The sequence below is a fragment of the Etheostoma cragini genome, chromosome 20, assembly GCF_013103735.1.
Source record: "Etheostoma cragini isolate CJK2018 chromosome 20, CSU_Ecrag_1.0, whole genome shotgun sequence".
NCBI lineage: Eukaryota > Metazoa > Chordata > Actinopteri > Perciformes > Percidae > Etheostoma > Etheostoma cragini.
In genome coordinates this window covers 6,074,086-6,094,361 of record NC_048426.1, presented here as the reverse complement: position 1 = coordinate 6,094,361, position 20,276 = coordinate 6,074,086, and the positions used below count along the sequence as shown (strand labels likewise).

At 40.0% G+C, this 20,276-nt stretch overlaps 1 protein-coding gene across 5 annotated transcripts in view; it reads left to right on the top strand.

Annotated features, from left to right (window-relative positions):
- The window catches only part of trim9 (tripartite motif containing 9), a 39,116-nt gene extending 19,184 nt beyond the window's left edge, over window positions 1-19,932 (top strand). The window contains exons 4-11 of one of the 5 annotated variants that reach the window (XM_034857586.1): window positions 5,575-5,685; window positions 7,998-8,151; window positions 8,886-9,031; window positions 10,587-10,725; window positions 12,396-12,434; window positions 13,581-13,884; window positions 14,884-15,046; window positions 15,995-19,932. In XM_034857586.1, the coding sequence (XP_034713477.1) occupies window positions 5,575-5,685; window positions 7,998-8,151; window positions 8,886-9,031; window positions 10,587-10,725; window positions 12,396-12,434; window positions 13,581-13,884; window positions 14,884-15,046; window positions 15,995-16,072 (1,134 nt within the window). In that variant the 3' untranslated portion in view covers window positions 16,073-19,932. Of the gene's footprint in view, window positions 1-5,574; window positions 5,686-7,997; window positions 8,152-8,885; window positions 9,032-10,586; window positions 10,726-11,886; window positions 12,535-13,580; window positions 13,885-14,883; window positions 15,047-15,994 lie in introns of those variants that run through there. The other 4 variants (XM_034857587.1, XR_004654756.1, XR_004654757.1 and 1 more) reach the window with 4 other exon arrangements.
- The last annotated feature ends 344 nt before the right edge of the window (window positions 19,933-20,276 follow it).

Sequence of the window (20,276 nt, the reverse complement as noted above, 5' to 3'; positions counted from 1 at the left end):
CTAAGCTAAGCACCAGTATAGTGCTTTAATATAAAGAATGTATTCAATATGATCAAACCAAGGCACACCGTCTCTGCTTTCAGTCCCTTTCTCTGTATTACATTAGGGAGATCCAAGCTCACAGAGTCTGCATTAAACTGGGATTCTTCTGAGGAATGATTAGAGAAACATAAAGTGAATCAGAAAGTCAGTCTGCATCGTGTTTTATTTATTTTTCATGATTTTTGGGGGCCCTTTATTTCAGAGTGACAGTGGATAGACAGGGGGAGAACACAAAGTAAAGGGCTGCAGGTCGGATTCTATCCCGGGCCAATGCAAAGTCTTCAGCCTACATGGGGCGCATGTTTTTACTGGGTTGGCTACAGGTCGCCCTCTGTCTGCGTCTTCTGCGTTTTGCCACCCGGAGGCTTCGTCCTCTGCACACCCAGCGCCGGCCTTTTAATGAGTACAGCTGCACCGATGCTATTTTTATTTCCACTGTCATGATTTGCTGACCTCCCTATTGGCTTCTCTTAGTCGTCTGACTAAGTGTATTGCTCCAGAGAATCACCACTCCCCGGGGTCCTCCTCATTCAAGCACTCGAACACGGAGAATTTAGACTGTACAGACATCTAAACTCAGGAAGTATTAAAAATAAAAAAGGGAGGCAAATATGGAATGATTAATTCTTTCGCTGTGAACAAAAGTTGTTGTGGTTGCAGTGGGATCTGCAGCACAGAGGATACACATGAACTACTTTAGGCTGCTGCTGAAGTCCGTATCGGGGGATTGGTCATCAGTATTTTCTACTAATAGTATACTAGTACTCGAAGAATAGTTGAAGAATCTAATTTCTCATCTTAATCGACAGAAAAACAATTTCAGGCTGCAACTAACAATTATTGTCATCACCTATCAATCATTTAGTCTAAAAAAGACAATACAGCAATAAACAATGTGAATTCCAGTATCCTAGAGTCCGACCAACTGCCCTAAACCCCAAAACATTCAATTTCCAACCATATATAACAGATTTAAGGGCTTTTCCACTGAAAAATGAATGAAAGTAGTTTCTGATTATTATTATCTATTTAGTAATGGATTAATCAACTAACTGTTTAGGCTTTACTCATTTTACTCATTTATTTTGAGTTAAAAAAAAAGTCTTTAGCGCCATCTTCTAAAAGGAGAGTGCTGTTTTTCTTTTGTTTTTCATTATTCTAAATTGAATATATTTGAGGTAGGACTTTTTTTGGACTAAATAAACATTTCATAGATTAAACAATTAAAAATTAAATATAAAAATAAATGACAGATGAGTCAATATTGAAAATTGCCCAATATCTGACAGTATGTGACCCTTAAATGCCATTGAATGGCTAGTTAACATCAATAGAAGTGAAGCTCATGCTTCTGTTGCATTTTTATACTTTTATACATTTTGTAGACTTTGCGTCCTACTGAGTAAGAGACACACTGATCACACATTGATCCACGCTGACAGCTAAGTGTCTGTGGAAGTGGCACTTTTCACTTACTCTGACCGTCACTGCAGCGTGTAACACACAGGAGGCAAAGACGGAGGACATTTTAATCCCTTGAGTCATGTTTCCCATCAGAAGTCATCTTGTATCTCTTTTTGTCTTCCTTCTCTCCTCTCTCACTACTCTCCCTTTCATTGACCTCTTTTGCCTCCATCATGCATGCACTTCCATAATGTCAAACTGTCATGGCTTGTATGCCAGGGACATGACTGATTGTACGCAGGCCTGTGCTAATGCTGTAAATGGAGCGGTTAGAAGACTGCACCCCCGGTATCTCACAAGGCCAACAGTGCCGCAGTGGCCTAATAATTACAAGAGAAACTGATAAAACAGGTTATTTATTTCATGAAAGAGGCAGCATGTCCTGCGGACTCGCTCTCATGATAATTTAGCAGCTAAAGAGATAGATATTTCCCTCAGAAGTAGGTGGAGACCAAACACAGATCTAAAAGGGAATAATGTTGGATTACGATTCACTAGGTTTTGCTCCCCATTTCCACTTAGATGTTGACAATATGTCAATGTTGTGTTTACAGTGTCCACTGCCCCCAACTGGCACAAAAAAAACAGTGACTGTACGTTTTAAAGTTTTTAAAAATCCTCGTTTAAGAATCTACTGTCATGTCATGTTAGCATCTCCTTTTTTTAAAAAGAGTTTTAACATGTTTTAGAGAATCAAATGGCAAGAGAATACATTTCTCAACTCAGTCCTTGGATGAAGAAATGTAATGAAAAGCTGCTGTTACAAACATGAATAATAACTGCAAAGAAACAAATTCCTGTGTGTGTCAGAGCTCTCTGAGCATCAGTTTGTATTAACTTTGCCCTCTTGTTTTTTGGATTGTTTGAGCAGTGCTGTTGAGCTGCTGTGACTCTGTATGACAATGTGTTTAATCCCCATGACAGCCCATATGTCTGACAGGGCAGAGGACGGAGTTTGTTTTCACCCCGTGAGCTCCCCCGTCATCTCTACTGCTGCAGAAACTGTGGCCCACTTTCACAGCCTGCTCTGCCCTCTACCACTGTCCTGCACTCTCTCTCGTAATTCATTACTCCCACATCCTTTCTCACAAGATGCTTAATTTCCCCCCACCTCAAACTGCTGCTGTCCCTTCATTTGGGTTAAATCTAGGTGAATAAATCTTCCTCACACTGATGATCAGCAGGCAGAATGGTGTTGCCGTTGGCAGCTTTTATATCTTAATCCGATTCTGATTCAAAGCAGATTCCAGGAAAGATGACTGCAATGCTGAGAAAAGCTATTCAGTAGGCAGCGAGTGTCAAGTCTGAGAGAGAAGAGGGAAAGGAAGGAGCAGGGAAAAGGACAAGATATGATTAAAAAAAGTTCTCTGCAAAATTCCTCCACATGTATTGTCCCTAATGGATTAAGAGATTGTGATTCCAGCTGTGTACGGAGGAGGGGTGACAGCAACTCGGATTGTTAAACAGGCAGCGACAGCAGTGAGAGACTCTTCCTGGAGCCCTGCCAGGCCACTGCAGGGGTGTGGATGTTCCTGGCGTGACACAGCAGGCAGGGTTTGGCCCTCAGCCAGAGAAAAACAGACCCAATCATCAGAGCTGGAATGAGATTTCCTCTTGTCATCGTATGGGAAGAAAGGTTAAACACGGTCCTCATCTGGCTGCTTGATTACAGCACTATAAAGGGGAATACTTAGAGTATGATTAGCTCTGTAAATATTTATATACTTCAAGACATTCTGTTTGTAGTTCATATTTAATCATCTTAGAGTGCAATCAGACCTGCAGTTGGTTTTGTTTGCAGCCTTGGTGGAGAAGTTGTGTTTTCATGTTTGGTTTACTAAAGTTCACACTTAGTGTGAATGGACCAAAGGATTCATTTAAGGAGTTAAGGAGGTCAAAACAAAGTGATTGAGTGTAAGCAGCTAGACATGACTGATTTGTTTAGGGCAGATAGGAGCACACAAGGAAACATGACATTGAGGGGATCAGATGGTCCTTAATCGTTCAGAACTCACATCTGTATTTCCGTGCAGTTTGTTTGAAGCCGCCTGCTGCTCAGATCAAATTGTCTTCAGCTGCCCAAACAAACTGAACAAATGAATTGAAAAAGCAAAGTGATACCATAACACAATCACCCTCTGATGATTATGTCATCCTGACCACAATCAATATATTTGAATATTCGCACATATAATGGTAGGAAAGGGTGATATAGCGACATATAAAGCATGACACGAAACAGATATGTCAACCAGCAGAAGCGTAGGTGGATGTTGAGATAACTGTGCGTTCAATATACGTGATGTAGTGTGTTGATCTGGACATTATGCAGTTTATAGAAATATTAGATGAATTGGCTAATGTTCCTGTATTTGTCAGGTTTTTATTTCACTGTAGCAGTCAGAAATAAATCTAAATTCAGATGTGGTTATCTCAGATGTTAGATGTTCCCAAGAAAAATGAATATATTATAAAATATGTTGCTACAATCCTGAACTCATGTTTTATGCTCTGATTACACAGGGGTGTGGAAATGGAATCATTGCATCGATGGATCGCGACGCAGACCTAGCAGTTCTCTGCATCGATGCAGTGACAGACCATAATCAATTATTGCCTACTGATGTCATTGGTTGATTTTCTGGTTGCAGCTTTTTTTTTTTTTTTTTTTTTTGCCTTTTGTCCGCCGTGTTCAAACTCCCCTACATTCAAGAAATGTCTTTTTTTAGAGCAGATACAATAAAAAAGGAGCGTTTGTATATATATCTGACTGCTTGAATTTGTTGATGGAAGCCATGTGTGGCAATATATAATAATATTGAGGAGGTGACGCATTGTGATGCATGGGGATATGAATTCTTATCAATGACCTGATGATAATCCTAATCGAATCGTGAGACCAGTGAAGATTCACACCCATGCTGATTTCAGCCTTAAAATGTAAAGCCTGACTCTATATGCCTTACATTAATGCTACATACAGAATAATCTCTAACTGTATGAAAGTCTTTACAGTTTGTTGCATGTCAGGGGTACAATACTTGCAGTCATCAGTAAATCATCTTCCTGTATTCGGTCAACCTGCAGAAAGGATTTTCCTCTCTATTCAGCCTTGAAGCCCTTCAGATAGCAACAGTGAAGTTTCTGTTACCTAGCAACCCTTGGTCCAGCACCTCCGTTTATTTCACACTGTTGCGAGGAGGCTCTGTGGACATCAGTAGTGTCAGCGGCAGAGAAGGAATCTCCCAGGTCTATCAAACATCCCATCAAATCAATCAAATATCTTGTTGTATGTGCGATAAGAAGGGTTTCTTGTACTGATTTGTATCATTTCCATTGCAATCAGATCATGTTATTGGAAGATCCATTATGAATATGGGTAGGGCAGCAATAGAAACTAATAGAGGACTGATTTTACTGATGTCAAATGTGTTTTCAGAGACAAAATTCAATAACTTCTGAAGAGATCATTCAGAAACTGCATGTTTTAATTCTGTAGCTGCTCAGAAAAACAGAAAATAATGCTTGGCTCATCTCATCCGGTGATGTAACCGGTGATGCTGACAAGCATTCACGTGTTAAAAACAAAATGTCACTTTCCTTCCGTTAACGTCAATAACAGGATCAAGTCGCCGATGTCCCTTCAGCCTCCTCGTGCTCCTTCAATCTGTGTGCGATTCTCAAGGGAACAGATTTACTCAATCAAACACTTTGACAATCCTGCTGCTGATCTCATTATTGGTATTCAGGCTGGTCTGCTCTTCTCTATTTCCTCTTCCTCCCTCATTTCTGCCATCTTCTGCTTATTTACTCCCCTCTATTCCCTATTATTTTTGTCCTATTTATACTCTACAGCACTCACACACTTTATTAAATCCTCATTTGTGTATTTCATTTGTGTTGCACTCCAGAGTAATTACAGGAAAAAGGCTGATGATTAACATATGTTTATCTTCTGTATGCTTGTTGTTGTTGTTGTATTATACATGCAAGACTTGATTCCCTTATGGCTGTTTTCTTCTTTTCACTACCGTCATCCCTCTCTTTTTCCCCCCCTTTTCCCCCCAGGTGGTTCGGGATCAGATCTCCCACTGTACGGTGAAGCTGCGTCAGACCACGGGGCTGATGGAGTATTGTCTGGAAGTCATTAAGGAGAATGACCCCAGTGGTTTCCTGCAGGTAAGCTGCAAAACAACACAAGTCTCTTTTTTTCCTTTCCCCAAGCACGGCTGGGCGATATAGAATAAAATCAAAAATCTAAATCACCATACTCTTGACCAAACATCTCAATGTCGATATGGTAGGGTTGGCAATTGATGCTTTCACAATATATTTATTTTCTCAAGGAGATTTTAGATGGATTATCATCAGTAATGTGAATATATAGTGTTTAACAGGAAAAGTCATATTACGATATTCAAGATTTAAGACCATATCTAGCCTCATATATCAATATTGATATGAAATCGATACATTGCCCAGCCCTATCTCCAACTTACGTTAATAAAGTGGAGCATAATGCAAAACGTTTCCCAGTGCACCCGTTCCCGACCTTTTTGGGCCACGACCCCTTAAAACTAAGCAAAGATGTGACCAGATCACCAAAAGAAGATTTCTCTTCGCTATTGCTATATTTAAATTGTTCTTAGGCTCTGGAGAAGTGAAATCAGCCATGAATTCAGGTTAGGGCAAAGATTTGAGAAAAGTAAAAAATGTTGCACAATGTATGCAAATATTCCCTAATTCTCATGCCTATTCTGTTCAACATCTACATGCTCCTACTAGCTCAGATGCAAGTAGAAAACATCAAATATTGTACTATAACTATGGTCTCATACAGACTCTAAGTGAGTGCAATTGTTCAAGAAGAACAATTCAAAGTCAGCGCTCGGCTTCAGTTGCTAACATTACAGACTGCAAACCAAGCCAGTAATCTTGGTTTAGTGCTAAAGCTAAATTGTAGTTTCCACATTAAGACAATTATAAAAAGCCTTCAGCATACTGTATATCCAGATTTAAAGGATTTATGTCCCAGCAGGATTTAGAAAAACTCATCTTCTATAGGCTTGATGTATGTAAGCGCTGTCTGTACAGGTCTCTCTAAAAAGTTAATAACATGACTGTAGCTGATTCGCAGTCCTCACTTAGACCAGGAGAATGGACTGCATCAGTCCAGTGCTCAGATCTTTATCATATGCATCTTGTTTCTCAGTGAATTGACTTTGAAGTTGTACTGTTTATCATGTATGTGAAATGTGTGTATCATGTATTGGGTTTATGCCACTGGTTTATAAAGCACTGCATGGTTTAGGGCCAACACACATTTCGGATCTGCTGCTCCACCTAGACCGCCTACATGGTCTGGGACAGTAACTGTCTCCAGATTCGAAACTTAACACAAGCAATTAGCATTTTGTCTTTGTGTTAGCGTTCTAGTCTCCGGTGGATTTCTGAGGACTCTGGTTACCTGCTCCTCAGATCTCTGCAGGGTAAATCCAGACAGCTAGCAAGACTATCTGTCGGAGTTTTCTGTTCCACGAACTAAAACAACTTTTGAACGTACACATGTTCCACCAAAACATGTTCCTTCTTGAAATTATTTTGCAGAGGCACCATTGTGCTGTACGGCGTCTAACGCCGCCAAAGATGATTGTGATTGGTTTAAAGAAATACCAATTAACCAGAGCACATTTATCTCCCATCCCGGAATGCTGTGTGGACTAGTCAGACCTTCCTCCGCTGTGGAGGGAGGTCGAGCAATGGAGACTATGCCCCACATATCTGGAATCCCAGAAAACTTGACGGCGACTAATTTGAATGTTGTCATTTAAAGCTGCGATTTTCACATATTTTGTTACTCTTAGTGGTTGATGTAGTGACATTTCTCTGGGCAAGAAAACATATATTAAAAAAAGAGAAATTCCTCTTAAGAACCCGGTAAAATACTAGCTGAGAATAAGGCTCAGACCTAATACAGTTTAGATAAAGTTGAATTTCAAATTGAAAAAAAATAAGTACAACCAAAACTAAACTGATAGATGCAGTTAAAGTTAGTTTGTTGGCTGTCAGGAGATGATTTCACTGCCTTTGCTGAGCAATTTCCCCTTGTTAAAATCAAACTTATTGACATCTTTGGTTTAAGTTTAAGTACAAAACTTCAGTTTTGAGGTGAATCTGATGAAATGATGAGCAAACACACTATCATAGCATATCAGTGTATGTGCTTAATTGTGGCCTGTGTGGAGATACCTTCTACCCGTTATGGTGAAATAGGGAAATATGTTAATACGTTATTACAACAATAAATGTGGTGTCTATGTCAGTTACATTTCCTTTCCTTTAATTTTCTGATAATGTCCTGATTATTTCCTGGTTTCTTGGTTAAAGGCATTCAAGAGAATGGGTTTTCTTGCTGACAAATTCCCATTTTTTTTAGCTGAGTCCCAGTTCCATTTGTTAGTTTGAATTGAAAATAAATGTGTTGTCCTCAGATCTCCGATGCCTTGATCCGGAGGGTCAGCATGACAGAGGGCCAGTGGGGGAAGGGAACCCTCACCCCCAGGATGACCAGCGACTTCGACCTCACTCTGGACAACGGCCCCCTGCTGCAGACCATCCACCAGCTGGACTTTGTCCAGATGAAAGGTAAAAAGAGAGGAGATAATAGGAACAGATGACTGAGGGACTTAGTGGGCTAGAGGACAGAAGGCAACTTTCTGTAAACTTAAAGAAGCAAGTTCAAGCCCTCATGAGAGCTAAAGTCTTCTCAGCTGAAGACAGTAAATCCCTGCGAGCCTTTGGAGGAGCTGTTCTGTAGTCAGACTGATCTCTGTTGGGAAAAATCACTATAATATACCTGCAGTGCAATATTGAGTCATTGGTTTATAGCAAGGTTTTGGACTCATTTTACCAAGAGAATTGTTAAAATATGAATGTCAAAACATAATTTTACGGGTCACTAGTACAGACACTAATGGGCCTTGTTTTTGTAAAACCGTGTCTTTTTTTCTACAGTCCCTTGAGCTTGCCGTTGCAATTTAATTTGCATATGACCTCTTAATCTTTTAAAATAGTAAATTGCTGGATGTGTGCTTAGACATTTGTGTTTGGTTTGGTACCTGCAGGATGATATCTCTGACACACAGAAGGTGTTTGCTAAAGTATTCTAAAATTACTCAAAAAGTCAAAGAGGTTTGGTGTGTTGATATTTGTGGTATAGATGCCTTTGATTATTGACGTATGAATTCATAATTTCATTTATGAATAATAAATATTGAACGGGTCAGGTGTGTGTGTGTGTGTGTGTGTGTGTGTGTGTGTGTGTGTCCGTCCTTTCATATCTCACTAGGCTGTAATCTGGCCTGGTTTTTCTTCCTCAGTCCCAGCTGCTCCCATGCTCCAGCTGGAGGAATGCTGCACTCAGAACAACAGTGCCACGTTGTCATGGAAACAGCCGCCGCTCTCCACCATCGCCGTGGACGGGTACATCCTGGAGCTGGACGATGGAAACATGGGGCCGTTCAGGGTAGGTTTCCCTGCGCAGGTACTCTTTTGTCTCCTCCTGTTTAGGATTTATCTCTCGACTTTAATAGAAGACAGACATTACTTTGACTTGGAAAAGATCAACAGGGGAATCTTTGTTGGATTTACATTTAAATTACAAGACAACAAGTGGAAAAAGGACCAGTTAGAGTCATAATTTACCTTTACAGAACACCCCCGTCTCTCCCTCTCAACAAAGACTTATTCATTCGGTGCCAGGGAGGACACCAGCTCAGCCAGGGGAACGTGAAAGCAGCGCTTTGTCGCTTTAAATCGCTCTCTCGTACCACGCAGCTCTGAGTGATATGAGAGCAGCTCATGTGACACACTGTAGGCACACAGCGTCAGGAGAATGTAGCTGCCAGCTGAGATGATCCCATAGGAAGTGTGATCCGGTATCAATGCAGTAGTCAAACCCTCTCCAGAGGTTCACCATGTAATCCATCCAGCTAAGACCCTCCTCAGTTCTTTATCCATCTAGGCCCCTGCTTTGTTATAATGGCAACTTAAACCCCCTGAACAATACTCTCAGTACAATGGCAGAGGATATCCGTGTCCGGCCTGTTAACCTGTAAAGTGCTAATTCTATACAGTACAGTAGGCCCGTTGGCTCTCTTGACATTCAGTCTGGGAGATCTTTCCACTTGGTTAAACAGATGTTAAACTCCCCCTGGCCAAGTAGTTTAGATAATCTTAGACTCCCCATTTTGAGATAATGTATCCATATAGAAAAGTATGTAAAAACAGCCTAGGGTTTAAAACGTTAACATAGGCTCAAAATACAACTAGATCCAAATGTTGCCCCTATATTTCAATGACAGCAGTCTCTCAAATGTTGCCATCTTCTAATAGCTCCTAAAGGAAACATGTCTATCTAGCTGTTTTTATTTGCTCTGCGAAGCCAGCTGTTTGTCTGTGGGAGTCTTCATGCTTAATCGTGTCTTAATCACAACTGTTGCATAAGAGGGTGATCATTTACATCCAATCTGCCAACAGATTCACCAACTTCATCTGCTGACTGCTAATTGGTCGGCAGTCGATGCCAAATGATGTTACAGCTCGGAGACTTTTGATCTGAGTTAGTTGTTAATATGGTATTTATTGTGTTTAAGTTGACTGTTTTTCAAAAGGTTTTTGTGTGCTTTACATGTCTATAACCTTAACCTGTATCATTTTATGTCACAGCTATATCTGGTGCTACATTTTGCCCAAAAACTATTTACTTTCCGATTTGTGAGAGGGACGTTTTCCCTTTCTCCTCTGAGTCATCAAGGCTCGCCAACGCAGCACCACACTGAGTTTGGCAAGTTGTGTGTCCCAATGTCTATTTATACACTTGTGTGGGCTGCCTCACCCACGCTGAGTTGTACAAACTCACACTCTCGCTTATTACATTCAACCGCCCCACATCCAAATAGGATGCTCCTTCTGAGGCAGAACCTTATGTGTTAAAAAACGAAGCAGGGCTCTCTTTGTGTCATATTTACGCACTTGATGTATCTGCCAGCTTAACAGGAAGCATTTGTGTGTCTTTAAAGGAAGTGTACGTGGGGACGGAGACCATCTGCACAGTGGACGGGCTCCACTTCAACAGCACATACAAGTCCAGAGTGAAGGCCTTTAATGCCAGCGGAGTGGGCCAGTACAGCAAGACGCTGATCATGCAGACCTCTGAGAGTACGTTAAGCATCTTTTCCTTCTCATTCTACTAATATGGCTGTACATCTTTAAGGAAAAAAACACTCTCAAAACAGAATTCATTTATTCTTCTCATCTTGGATCTTTCAGTCTGTATTTGGAATAAAATTGCCAAAACGTTAGAGTCCAGATAGAGCCGAGACTCAAGTCTGTGTTGCCAATAGAACCGACTCATCCGTGCTTCTTCACTGGCAGAACTGAACTCAGCCGCCTGGATGTATTTGTTATTAAGCAAGCAAACTTTATCGACAGTATTTATCTACACTTTTCAAAGCAGCAAGTCTGAACTAGAGCTCTGCAGATGTATCTAATAACTAGGTTTGAGTTCATTTAGAAACCGTGTCACCACTTCCAACTCTGAAATCAGTTTGTCACTTGGAGTTCCTTTTCTCAGCGCCTTTGCTTCTCCAAACGCCTGCCACATGCCTGTGTTCTTACTCTTTGTTGTTATTGTGCACATTTTCTTCTGCATGATTAGATCCTAAAAAGTTTCTTGGTTACGTTTCTCTTGACATCGTATTGGATTATGCCATGACAAATCCAATCTGATTGCCCAGGATGTTGTGCTCTAGCAAACAGCTGGCAGGTATTTTATTACAAGTTTAATGACAGTAAAAATCTAATTTACTAGTTATTATCACTTCTGAGATCACAGAATAGAGTCTCGGCTCAGTTTCCTTCTTCTTTTGGATGTGAAGCGTTCATTAAGAGCACAACATTTTGACTGATCTTACGAAGATCTTAAGAATGATAAATTGTAGCTGCCAGATTTAAGCCTTGCATCTTTAGAAAGACAACTTCTTAGAAATTTAGGGGAAAGGAGAACATATTTGGCCACTTCTTATGCACTTTTGTTTCTATTTCAGATTTAACACCATGCTCTTTGACTTTTTTAATGATGGATTCAAAGAGATATCAAAGGGGGCCATCAAACATCCTCATCCTCTTTTTTTTCTTTCATGTAACACTAACAGAATAACAGTAAAAGCCTCCAAAATATTGATTGCAAGGTTTTAACCCAAAAGCAGCAGCGGGATGTGAACTCTGTTGCTGTTCTGCTGTGTTTGAGCCTTTAAACCAGGTACATCCAGTAGCAAATGGTTTGTATATAATCCACCCATGTGCTTGCTTTCCCATTAGTTAAATGCTGCTCTGCACACAGGGAAGCTTGTCATCCATCAGTGGACCTGAAAGCGCCAGACAGCCTCCCTACCTGGCAGAGAGAGCACTCAGCAGCTGCTGGGGGCTGCACAAAGTGATCTAACCACTCAGTGTTTTTGCAGAGATCTGACATCCTTCATCTGGACAACTGGGCTTTGATTTTGTTGGTTTTTATTTCCCACATGGAAAGAAGGACGTTTCTCAATCAGAACTGTCTTTTATTTTCGTACATGTTCTTCTGACGTCCCCCCTGATCTGTTTCTAGGAACTCTTTGCTTTTGTTTTCAAGGATCTCATCTGTGCTGTTATGGCTGCTGAGTTGAACCAGCTTCCCTGATAAAACCTGCTTTTTACCCTCTCCTCCATCTCTCCTGACCCCTCTGAACTGTCTGCTTCACTGCTTTGCTATGCTCTACTCCTCCTTCCCTCTTTTATTTCTCCCCTTTTTCCTACTCCTTCTCTACTCCCCCCTTCATTTCACATTCCAGCTGGACTCCCTCCATGTGATATTCAATCTATAGGCACAGGTATGGACGGCTCTCATTGCTGATTGTTTCCACACTAATAATCCCCCCTCGTTGCCATTGCTTGTTTCATCAGTAGAGCGCTTCACTCTCAAACCAGCAGGTGGGCAGTTTGCTGCTCTGTGGGCTACACTTATGAAACATTTGATACAGCCATCTAATAATAAATGTCTAGGTTTTATTTCCTTTGGGAAATAAAGCCATGTAATGAAACGTTACTGCACATGGTGACACGCCAATGAAATATGGTGGACATGCAAGTCCAGTGGAGCCCATATAAAGCACAAACATGCATCTGTTAAACCCCCATGTTTCTCTGTGTAGAGTATAGTGCTTTATTAATATATTTACAACCCTGTGTCAGACTGTTTGCAAAGTTATTAGCATTTGATTTAGTCTTACAAAAACCCAACCAACCCCTAGTGATATCACTCCATGCAGATGGTTGGGGTTTGATTTGCTGAGGTTTTACATCTACCACCAACCCAATACAATTAATGGAAATTTCAAATGTTCTTTGTGATGCATAAATTAAAGCAGTATTAAATTAAAATGTGTGCCACTTGGGGGCAGTGCAACATTGACATATTATCATCCTGTAAAGTTTATGTGACAAACAATTAGCCAATATTCGCATATTTACACTTTCGGTAATGCAGAACAGCATTATTATTCAATTGAAGTATTTATGTCCACCTGGTGAATGTAGGTCCATTAAGCTCTCACAAAGACCATGAGATGGAGCTGAAAGCTTCCCCACCCCCAACACTGAAAACAAACGGCAATTATCATTTCCAGACTGTCTGACACAGGTTTTATAATATTATAAATATTATTAAGATTATTAGGATTAAGTTATAAGTTAAGTCGTATAGTATGACGTTAAGAATTAACCATGACCATATTAACTATAATATTGATAGTGAATCTTCTTCTTCTTATCTTCTTTCATATAATTATGATTCCTTTCATTAAGTGATTCCAGCCCCTAGATTCATGTCACTGTCTTTTTAAAGTCATGACCATTGCATCAGGTGATATTATTGATGCTATACAACAGTGTGTGTAACTCTCCTCGTGTGTTTGTGTGTCTGTGTGTGTGTGTGTGTGTGTGTGTGTGTGTGTGTGTTCGTACGTGTACGTGAACAGTCGCTTGGTTCACTTTTGACCCGGCCTCCGCTCACCCGGACATCGTCCTCTCCAACGACAACCTGACGGTGTCGTGCAACAGCTACGACGACAGGGTGGTCATGGGTAATTCTGCCTTCTCCCGCGGCGTTCATTACTGGGAAATGACAGTTGATCGCTATGACAACCACCCAGACCCAGCTTTTGGGATCGCTCGGGCCGACGTGCTGAAGGACGTGATGCTGGGGAAGGACGACAAGGCCTGGGCCATGTATGTGGACAACAACCGGTCCTGGTTCATGCACAATAACTCACACACTAACAGGTAAAGAGTCCAAGTCTTAAGTCTAATACTAAAAGCCCTGTATTCCACCCAATACAGGGAATGTGAATTGATTTGTGTTTGTACCATTGATTAAAGACCGTAAAATGCAGCTGAAAGCCCCAGAAACAGCTGGTAAGCTTGGATTTTTTGTTTTTTGTCAAATGACTATTTCCAAGTTCAAGACTTTTGTATTTTGGGTGACCTTACTCTTTATAAGAGACAAACTAAGAATTTATTTAAAAAGTACAAATAAAAACATAAAGTATAAGTAGCAAAACAACAATTCAAAAACAACTTATCACAAATAAAAGTCCTGCATATAAACTATTACTTTAGTCAGAAGTAATATCAGCAAAATGTACTTAAAGTATCAAAAGTAAAATTACTACTACTGCAGAAAAAAATAGCCCCTGTGCTCTTTGTCGAGTGGTTCCCAACCTGGGGATTCGGGCCTCTCCAAAGGCTCACCAGACAATCTGAGGGGTCACAACAGGACATTTTTTAGATATTATACCTCATGTTTGGTTTTAAGTGAAACACCGGATCATTTTACCTCTTTGGGCCTCAAACAGTTATTCAAATGAAACAAAGTTTAGAGGGGAAACGTCGGCTTGGTGTGACTGCTAACAACTCATAGCTCTCTGGCAAATGACACAAGTGGTTTAATCTTTAATAATGTGTTGAATTTCATAAGATCTTGACACTCTTTGTTATAGGAATTTCTAAATCGGAAATGTAACAATTAACTAAAGATGCGACACAAATGTAGTTTTTCAAATGTGCAGTAAAAGCTACTTGCCTTTGAAATAAAGCCTATAAAGAAGTTGAAAATGACAAGTGACAAAAAGTACCTTAAAATTGAACTTGATTACAGTAAATGTACTTTTTTAGCTCTGTTAACTTTACAGTTTCAGGATGGGAGGACAAAGATTTTGCAGCATGTTACTGACTAAAGCAGCTATTTATCTGTTACATCTTCAGTACATTTCTCTTGTGCAGGACGGACGGTGGCATCGGTAAAGGAGCTACATTAGGAATTCTACTAGACTTCTCACGAGGCATCCTCATCTTCCTCATCAATGATGAGCAGCAGGGTCCAGTGGCTTTTGAAGGCTTGGAGGGCGTCTATTACCCCGCTATCAGCCTCAACCGAAATGTCCAGGTACAGACTGACATTGTATAGACGTGAACTGTGGCTGCACATTTAATTTAAACTACTTTCATTTCTGAATTGGAAAATTGGAAAACGAATCCCTTAACGTACATCATTCTCCTTTTTGTTTTTCCTCAAGTGGCTTTAAATAAATGAATGAATTCACATTGAGACTGATACCATTCTCATGTCTTTTAATATGAAGCTTGAGCCTGTTAGCATGGTAAACAACTTTGTTTTTTATTTACACATGAGGGTTAGCTGTTTCCCCTTCTTTCCAGGCCTTATGCTAAGCTACGTTAGCTGGCTGCAGATAGAAGCTTCATATTAGGGGGGGAAGACATCAAAGTGGCATTGATCATCTCATTTACCCCTTGGCAAAAAAGCTAATAAATATTTAACTTTTCCTTTAAGATTGTTAAAATCTTCTTCTTCCAAAATGTATAACTATTTATAAGGTTGTTATAACCTGAGGACACGTTCTTCTTATTGACATTCAGACCTAAGACTCAACGTTTTTTAATCTATACACCGTTCTTATAAATGGAAAAACAGCTCCAGGGGCTGCTGTTTTATAGCTGTCCCCGGCTCTCCCTCCCGGAGCTGTGATGCAGGCAGAAACCGAGATTATTTTACTTGTAGATCAACAAAGTATCATATGATTGCAGTTATTATTCATTAAAACTGCTTTTCAAGTTTTACAAATGTGGGCTCAGAGGATTAATTTGAGAGGAAGCTTCAAAGACTCAGCAACAGTTAATAGCTGAATCTGTTATTGCTCTCAGCCAGTTTTCTGATTTCTAACGCTGTCTCTGGGTGATGAAAGCCAAGCGCCTCCAAGACAAAACACTTCACTCACTGAGGAAATTGTTCAACATCTCCACCTGCTGGCAAAAAACAACCCTCTTTGCCATGATTTATATTAACCCATCTATTTGTATGTATTTTTGTTTCCAGATCACACTGCATACTGGTCTACCCATCCCTGACTTCTACTCACCCGGGGACGCAGATCCCAATGACTCTGTGTGCTAAAGACCACCCCCGGCTAGGGAAAACCTCTCCAGGATTTCCCAGGGTTCATCATGTTAGTCAATGACTATGATCCGACCCTCACCCTTTCTGTCCCTCCCCCTTCCCCCCCCCACCTCCATGAATCTCTGTAAGAGGCCCCATCCAGAACTGAGCCATGCCTTTATCATGCCTAAACCTTGGACACATGAACTATCTGCAGGATAAAAATGGACCCTGCTTTGCAATGCGTACTTTGTATTTCAACCAAATTTAGAGTTGAAGAAGATGAAATCCTGTTCAAAAGTAATCTCAAACTGATGAACTTGGAACTACGTGCAGGGATCATAATATCTACTTAAAGGGATAGTTTGACATTTTGGAAAATACACTCATTTGCTTTCTTGCAGAGGGTTAGATAAGACGATTGACACCACTCTTATGTCTGTATGTTAAATATGAAGCTACTATCAGCAGTCAGTTAGCTCAACTTAGCACTTATAAGACTTGAAACAGGGAAACAGCTAGCCTGGCTCTGTCAGAATTCACAAATATGTTGCCAAATTACTTCTAAAGCTCACTCATTAAACTACTATATCTCATTTGTTGAATCTGTACAAAAACAGATGTGTATAAAGTACATGTTGTGGATTTAAGGGCACAAATATAGTCACATGACAGCCAGTAAAACCACAACGTCTTGTTTTTATATTTCAATTTTAAACAAACGAGATATACTGTAATGTATGTACATTGTTTATGAGCTTTAGAGACGCTGCTAGCCTGGCTTCGTCCAAAGCAGGCTACGCTAAAAGCCTGCTGCCTGTAGCTTCATGCTCAGGGTACAGCCATAAAAGTGGTGTCACTTTTCCTAAATTGAACTTTTTCTTTTTAAGGAAAGAGTTTGTTTTGGAAATAAGTCGACTTGGAAAGATTTGTCCCCAGCATACCATCAGCATACAGTTCAGTATATTGTATTCTTCATTCTAATTTTACATTATCAAGTACAATATGCTGTATATATTCTTTCCTGCCATCAGAAATGAACGTCCGGACACATTCAAAACACCAGGGGGAGCATGAGAGGGGGTCTTTTGTGTGTATGTGTGAATGTGGGGGGTGGATCGCTCGAGGCAGGTCAGCAGCTGCTATCATCCCTGCATGAGAGCATTAGTCCAACTCTCAGCCGCGTCACTGTCCTATCCTCACCTGTGTACCTGAGACACTTTTCTTATTGGCTTTGCTTGTGTGAACTTTCTGTATCACCCGTAAAAAAAAAAAGATATACATCATCGCCATGTAAAATGCTTCTAGAAGCAAGGCCGTCTTGCAGCCTTTCTTTGTGGTGCAGCTCTCAGAACAAGAGGGACGGATTTTGGTGTAATGTATCATAAAAGCGGGCGATTCTGTGTGTTGAAAATGGGTAAAAGATGGTGACTGTGAAGCTCTTTGAATAAGGTGCTACAGCAGCTTGCTTTATTCTGGCTTTTTTTTACTGTAGGTGACTGAATCCTGGTAGTTTTGTAATATTGTAATTGAAATGATCTATCGCAAAGAGGTGTATAGCTAAGTAAGTTATTGATGTTCAGAGTTTTTCAATGAGAATTCATCATTGTTCCTTTTTTTTATGTATAGTTATTAACAGAAGGAAAGAAACTATATCTTTTTGTCGCTTTGAAAATGTAGTTTGGAATTTGTTGTTAAAGTAAAGAGGTTTTTCAGTAATCGTGAGAACCAGTTCATGTCAGTCTAAGCAACGGTAACGGGGATGATGTACAGGGACGTTCCTGCGGCATGGCATTTGGGCAACAGCCTCCCCAACATGCAACAATGAAGCCATGCTAGCAGTACCGCCATGCTATACAGTGGTGCTTTGAGATAAAGGCTAACCCTAGCATGCCAACATGCTCACAATAACAACACTGACTCATGCTGATTTTTATCAGGTATAACGTTTACCATGTTTACCATTTTAGTTTAGCGTGTTAGCATGCTAACATTTGCTAATTTGCAGTATACACAAAGCACAGCTCAGGATGATGGGATTGTCATTCATTTTCCAGGTATTTGATCGTGAATCAAATGCTATGACAGATTACAATTCATCCTGGAGGAACCATAAATGTGTGTACCAAATTTCATTGCAATCCAACCAACAGTTACTGAGATATTTCAATTAAAACCACAAATGTCAACCTCTTGGTGGCGTTAGAGAAAAAGTCAGAGGATCACCAAAGTCATTAGGATTCATCCTCTGGGGACCAGGAATGTTTGTACAAAATGTCTTAGGAGTTATATCTTTATTTATTGGAGTCCATCCAACAGTTGTTGAGGTATTTTATTCTAGACCAAAGCGGTGGACAGACGGATCAACATGGCTATCCGTGAAAACGTGCCAATAGCATGGCTTAAAAAGAAATGACTGAATGGATGGACTGGAACTTTTGCCCTTTAAGTTGCCCAGAAACTTTCCCCAGTGCATGGTCGCTTTCAGACATACATGTCTAGCATACACATAAGGTGCTATCCTGTGTTTGAGCTTCATGGGTGTGCCTTTCCCCCCCTTCAATGACCACAATATTATGAAACTTTCCTACAAACTAGATTCATTGCTTCAGCGGAGTCAATTGTAACATCTGTGATGCCTGACATAACCTGCTGCTACATATTTTTTCAATCGGCAAAAGGGCAAACTCATCAATAACCATGGTTGTTATGAATATAATACCCAACAGTATTGAAGGGAATATTACAGTCAGGTGTCTTTCTTAACTTTATGAATCCTAATATTGATTGTAAATCATCTAAGATATGTGGGTTATGATATTTGGCTGCTAAAATGGCCGCACACAGTAAACTTTATAGTTTTCAGTATGATATGTGCATGAGTGCTGACACTTGTGATAAACCAGACTACTACAGCATTCAACAAGTTGCACGGCCTTTGCTGCAAGGATTCAAGCTTTGACTGATGCAACATTTAATTGGTGGTTTTTCATGTAAGCCTTTTGTTCGGTCTGTAATTATAAAGTACAAAAGCAGCCCATTTAGCAGAGGGACACTGTGCTCGGACTGAGACGAGTGCAGCCATTATCACGGCATTACACAACCTCAGCTTCCGGGACAAATACACCAAATGGCTTGAGTTCAATAAATCCGTTCATTAAGGTTATTTTCCGCATGTCCAGTATGAGATGACACACATATGTTTTACTTTTCAACACAAATGATCTTGTCCTGCAACAACTTCTGTGTGAATAAGTGAGGTAATATCTTTGATTGACAAATAACATAAATGTGTTTGTTTTTTCTCTACTGGACGGGGTGCTGATGTTAAAAAGTGTGTGATTGTAACATTTATTCTTTCTAAACCAGCCATATACACTTACATGATATTACACTTAGACCTGGGGATGATTTAAATTCCATCCTACAGCTTCGTCAAACTTTTATGAATTATTAAAAACGTGCACACAGTCGCTGGGCGACACTGGGCGTTATATATCCAAATGTACATATGTGTGTGTGTGTGTGTGTGTGTGTGTGTGTGTGTATGTTACCTGCATTGTAAACTCATTTTAACTCCGAAGTGATTTGTTTTGCCCTATTTGCTCAGAGGTGGAATGTCATCATTCAATATTATTATTTACAGTGAAGCTGAAATATGTCTATGGAGAATTTTATAATTATAAAATGAACGTCAATATTACTATGATTTTAACACAGTATGGGTATTATGATTGTCATGATTATATGTCTTACATTACCATATTACTGCTATTATTATGATGATGATCTGAAGTGTAATATGAGCCTCTGTTTTATTTTTTGTATTTGTGAAAATTCAATAAATAGGTGTCGACAAGGTTTTATGTTGCCTGGAATATCTTTCTCTCTGTCTGCATTTAATTGCGAATCAAAGTTGATTAAATCTGTCTATCTATGAATACTTAACTAAACTTACAAATGGGCTAATATATTAATTCATTATATAATTCAAAGATACAGTTTTTTATTATTGAGAATAACTTTCTTTTTGTTTTCATACAACTATCATTCATTTTGAGTGAATGTTTAAGTCACAGAGATTTGTGTGCACCTAAACTACAGAAAACTTCCTTCTCACGTGTAGTCACTCTGTGCACCTTTTCCTGCTCTGAGCTCTGCAGCTCAGCAGGGGCCGGCCAAGGAAACACCCTCCCCCTGCACTCACCAATGAAAAACAGCA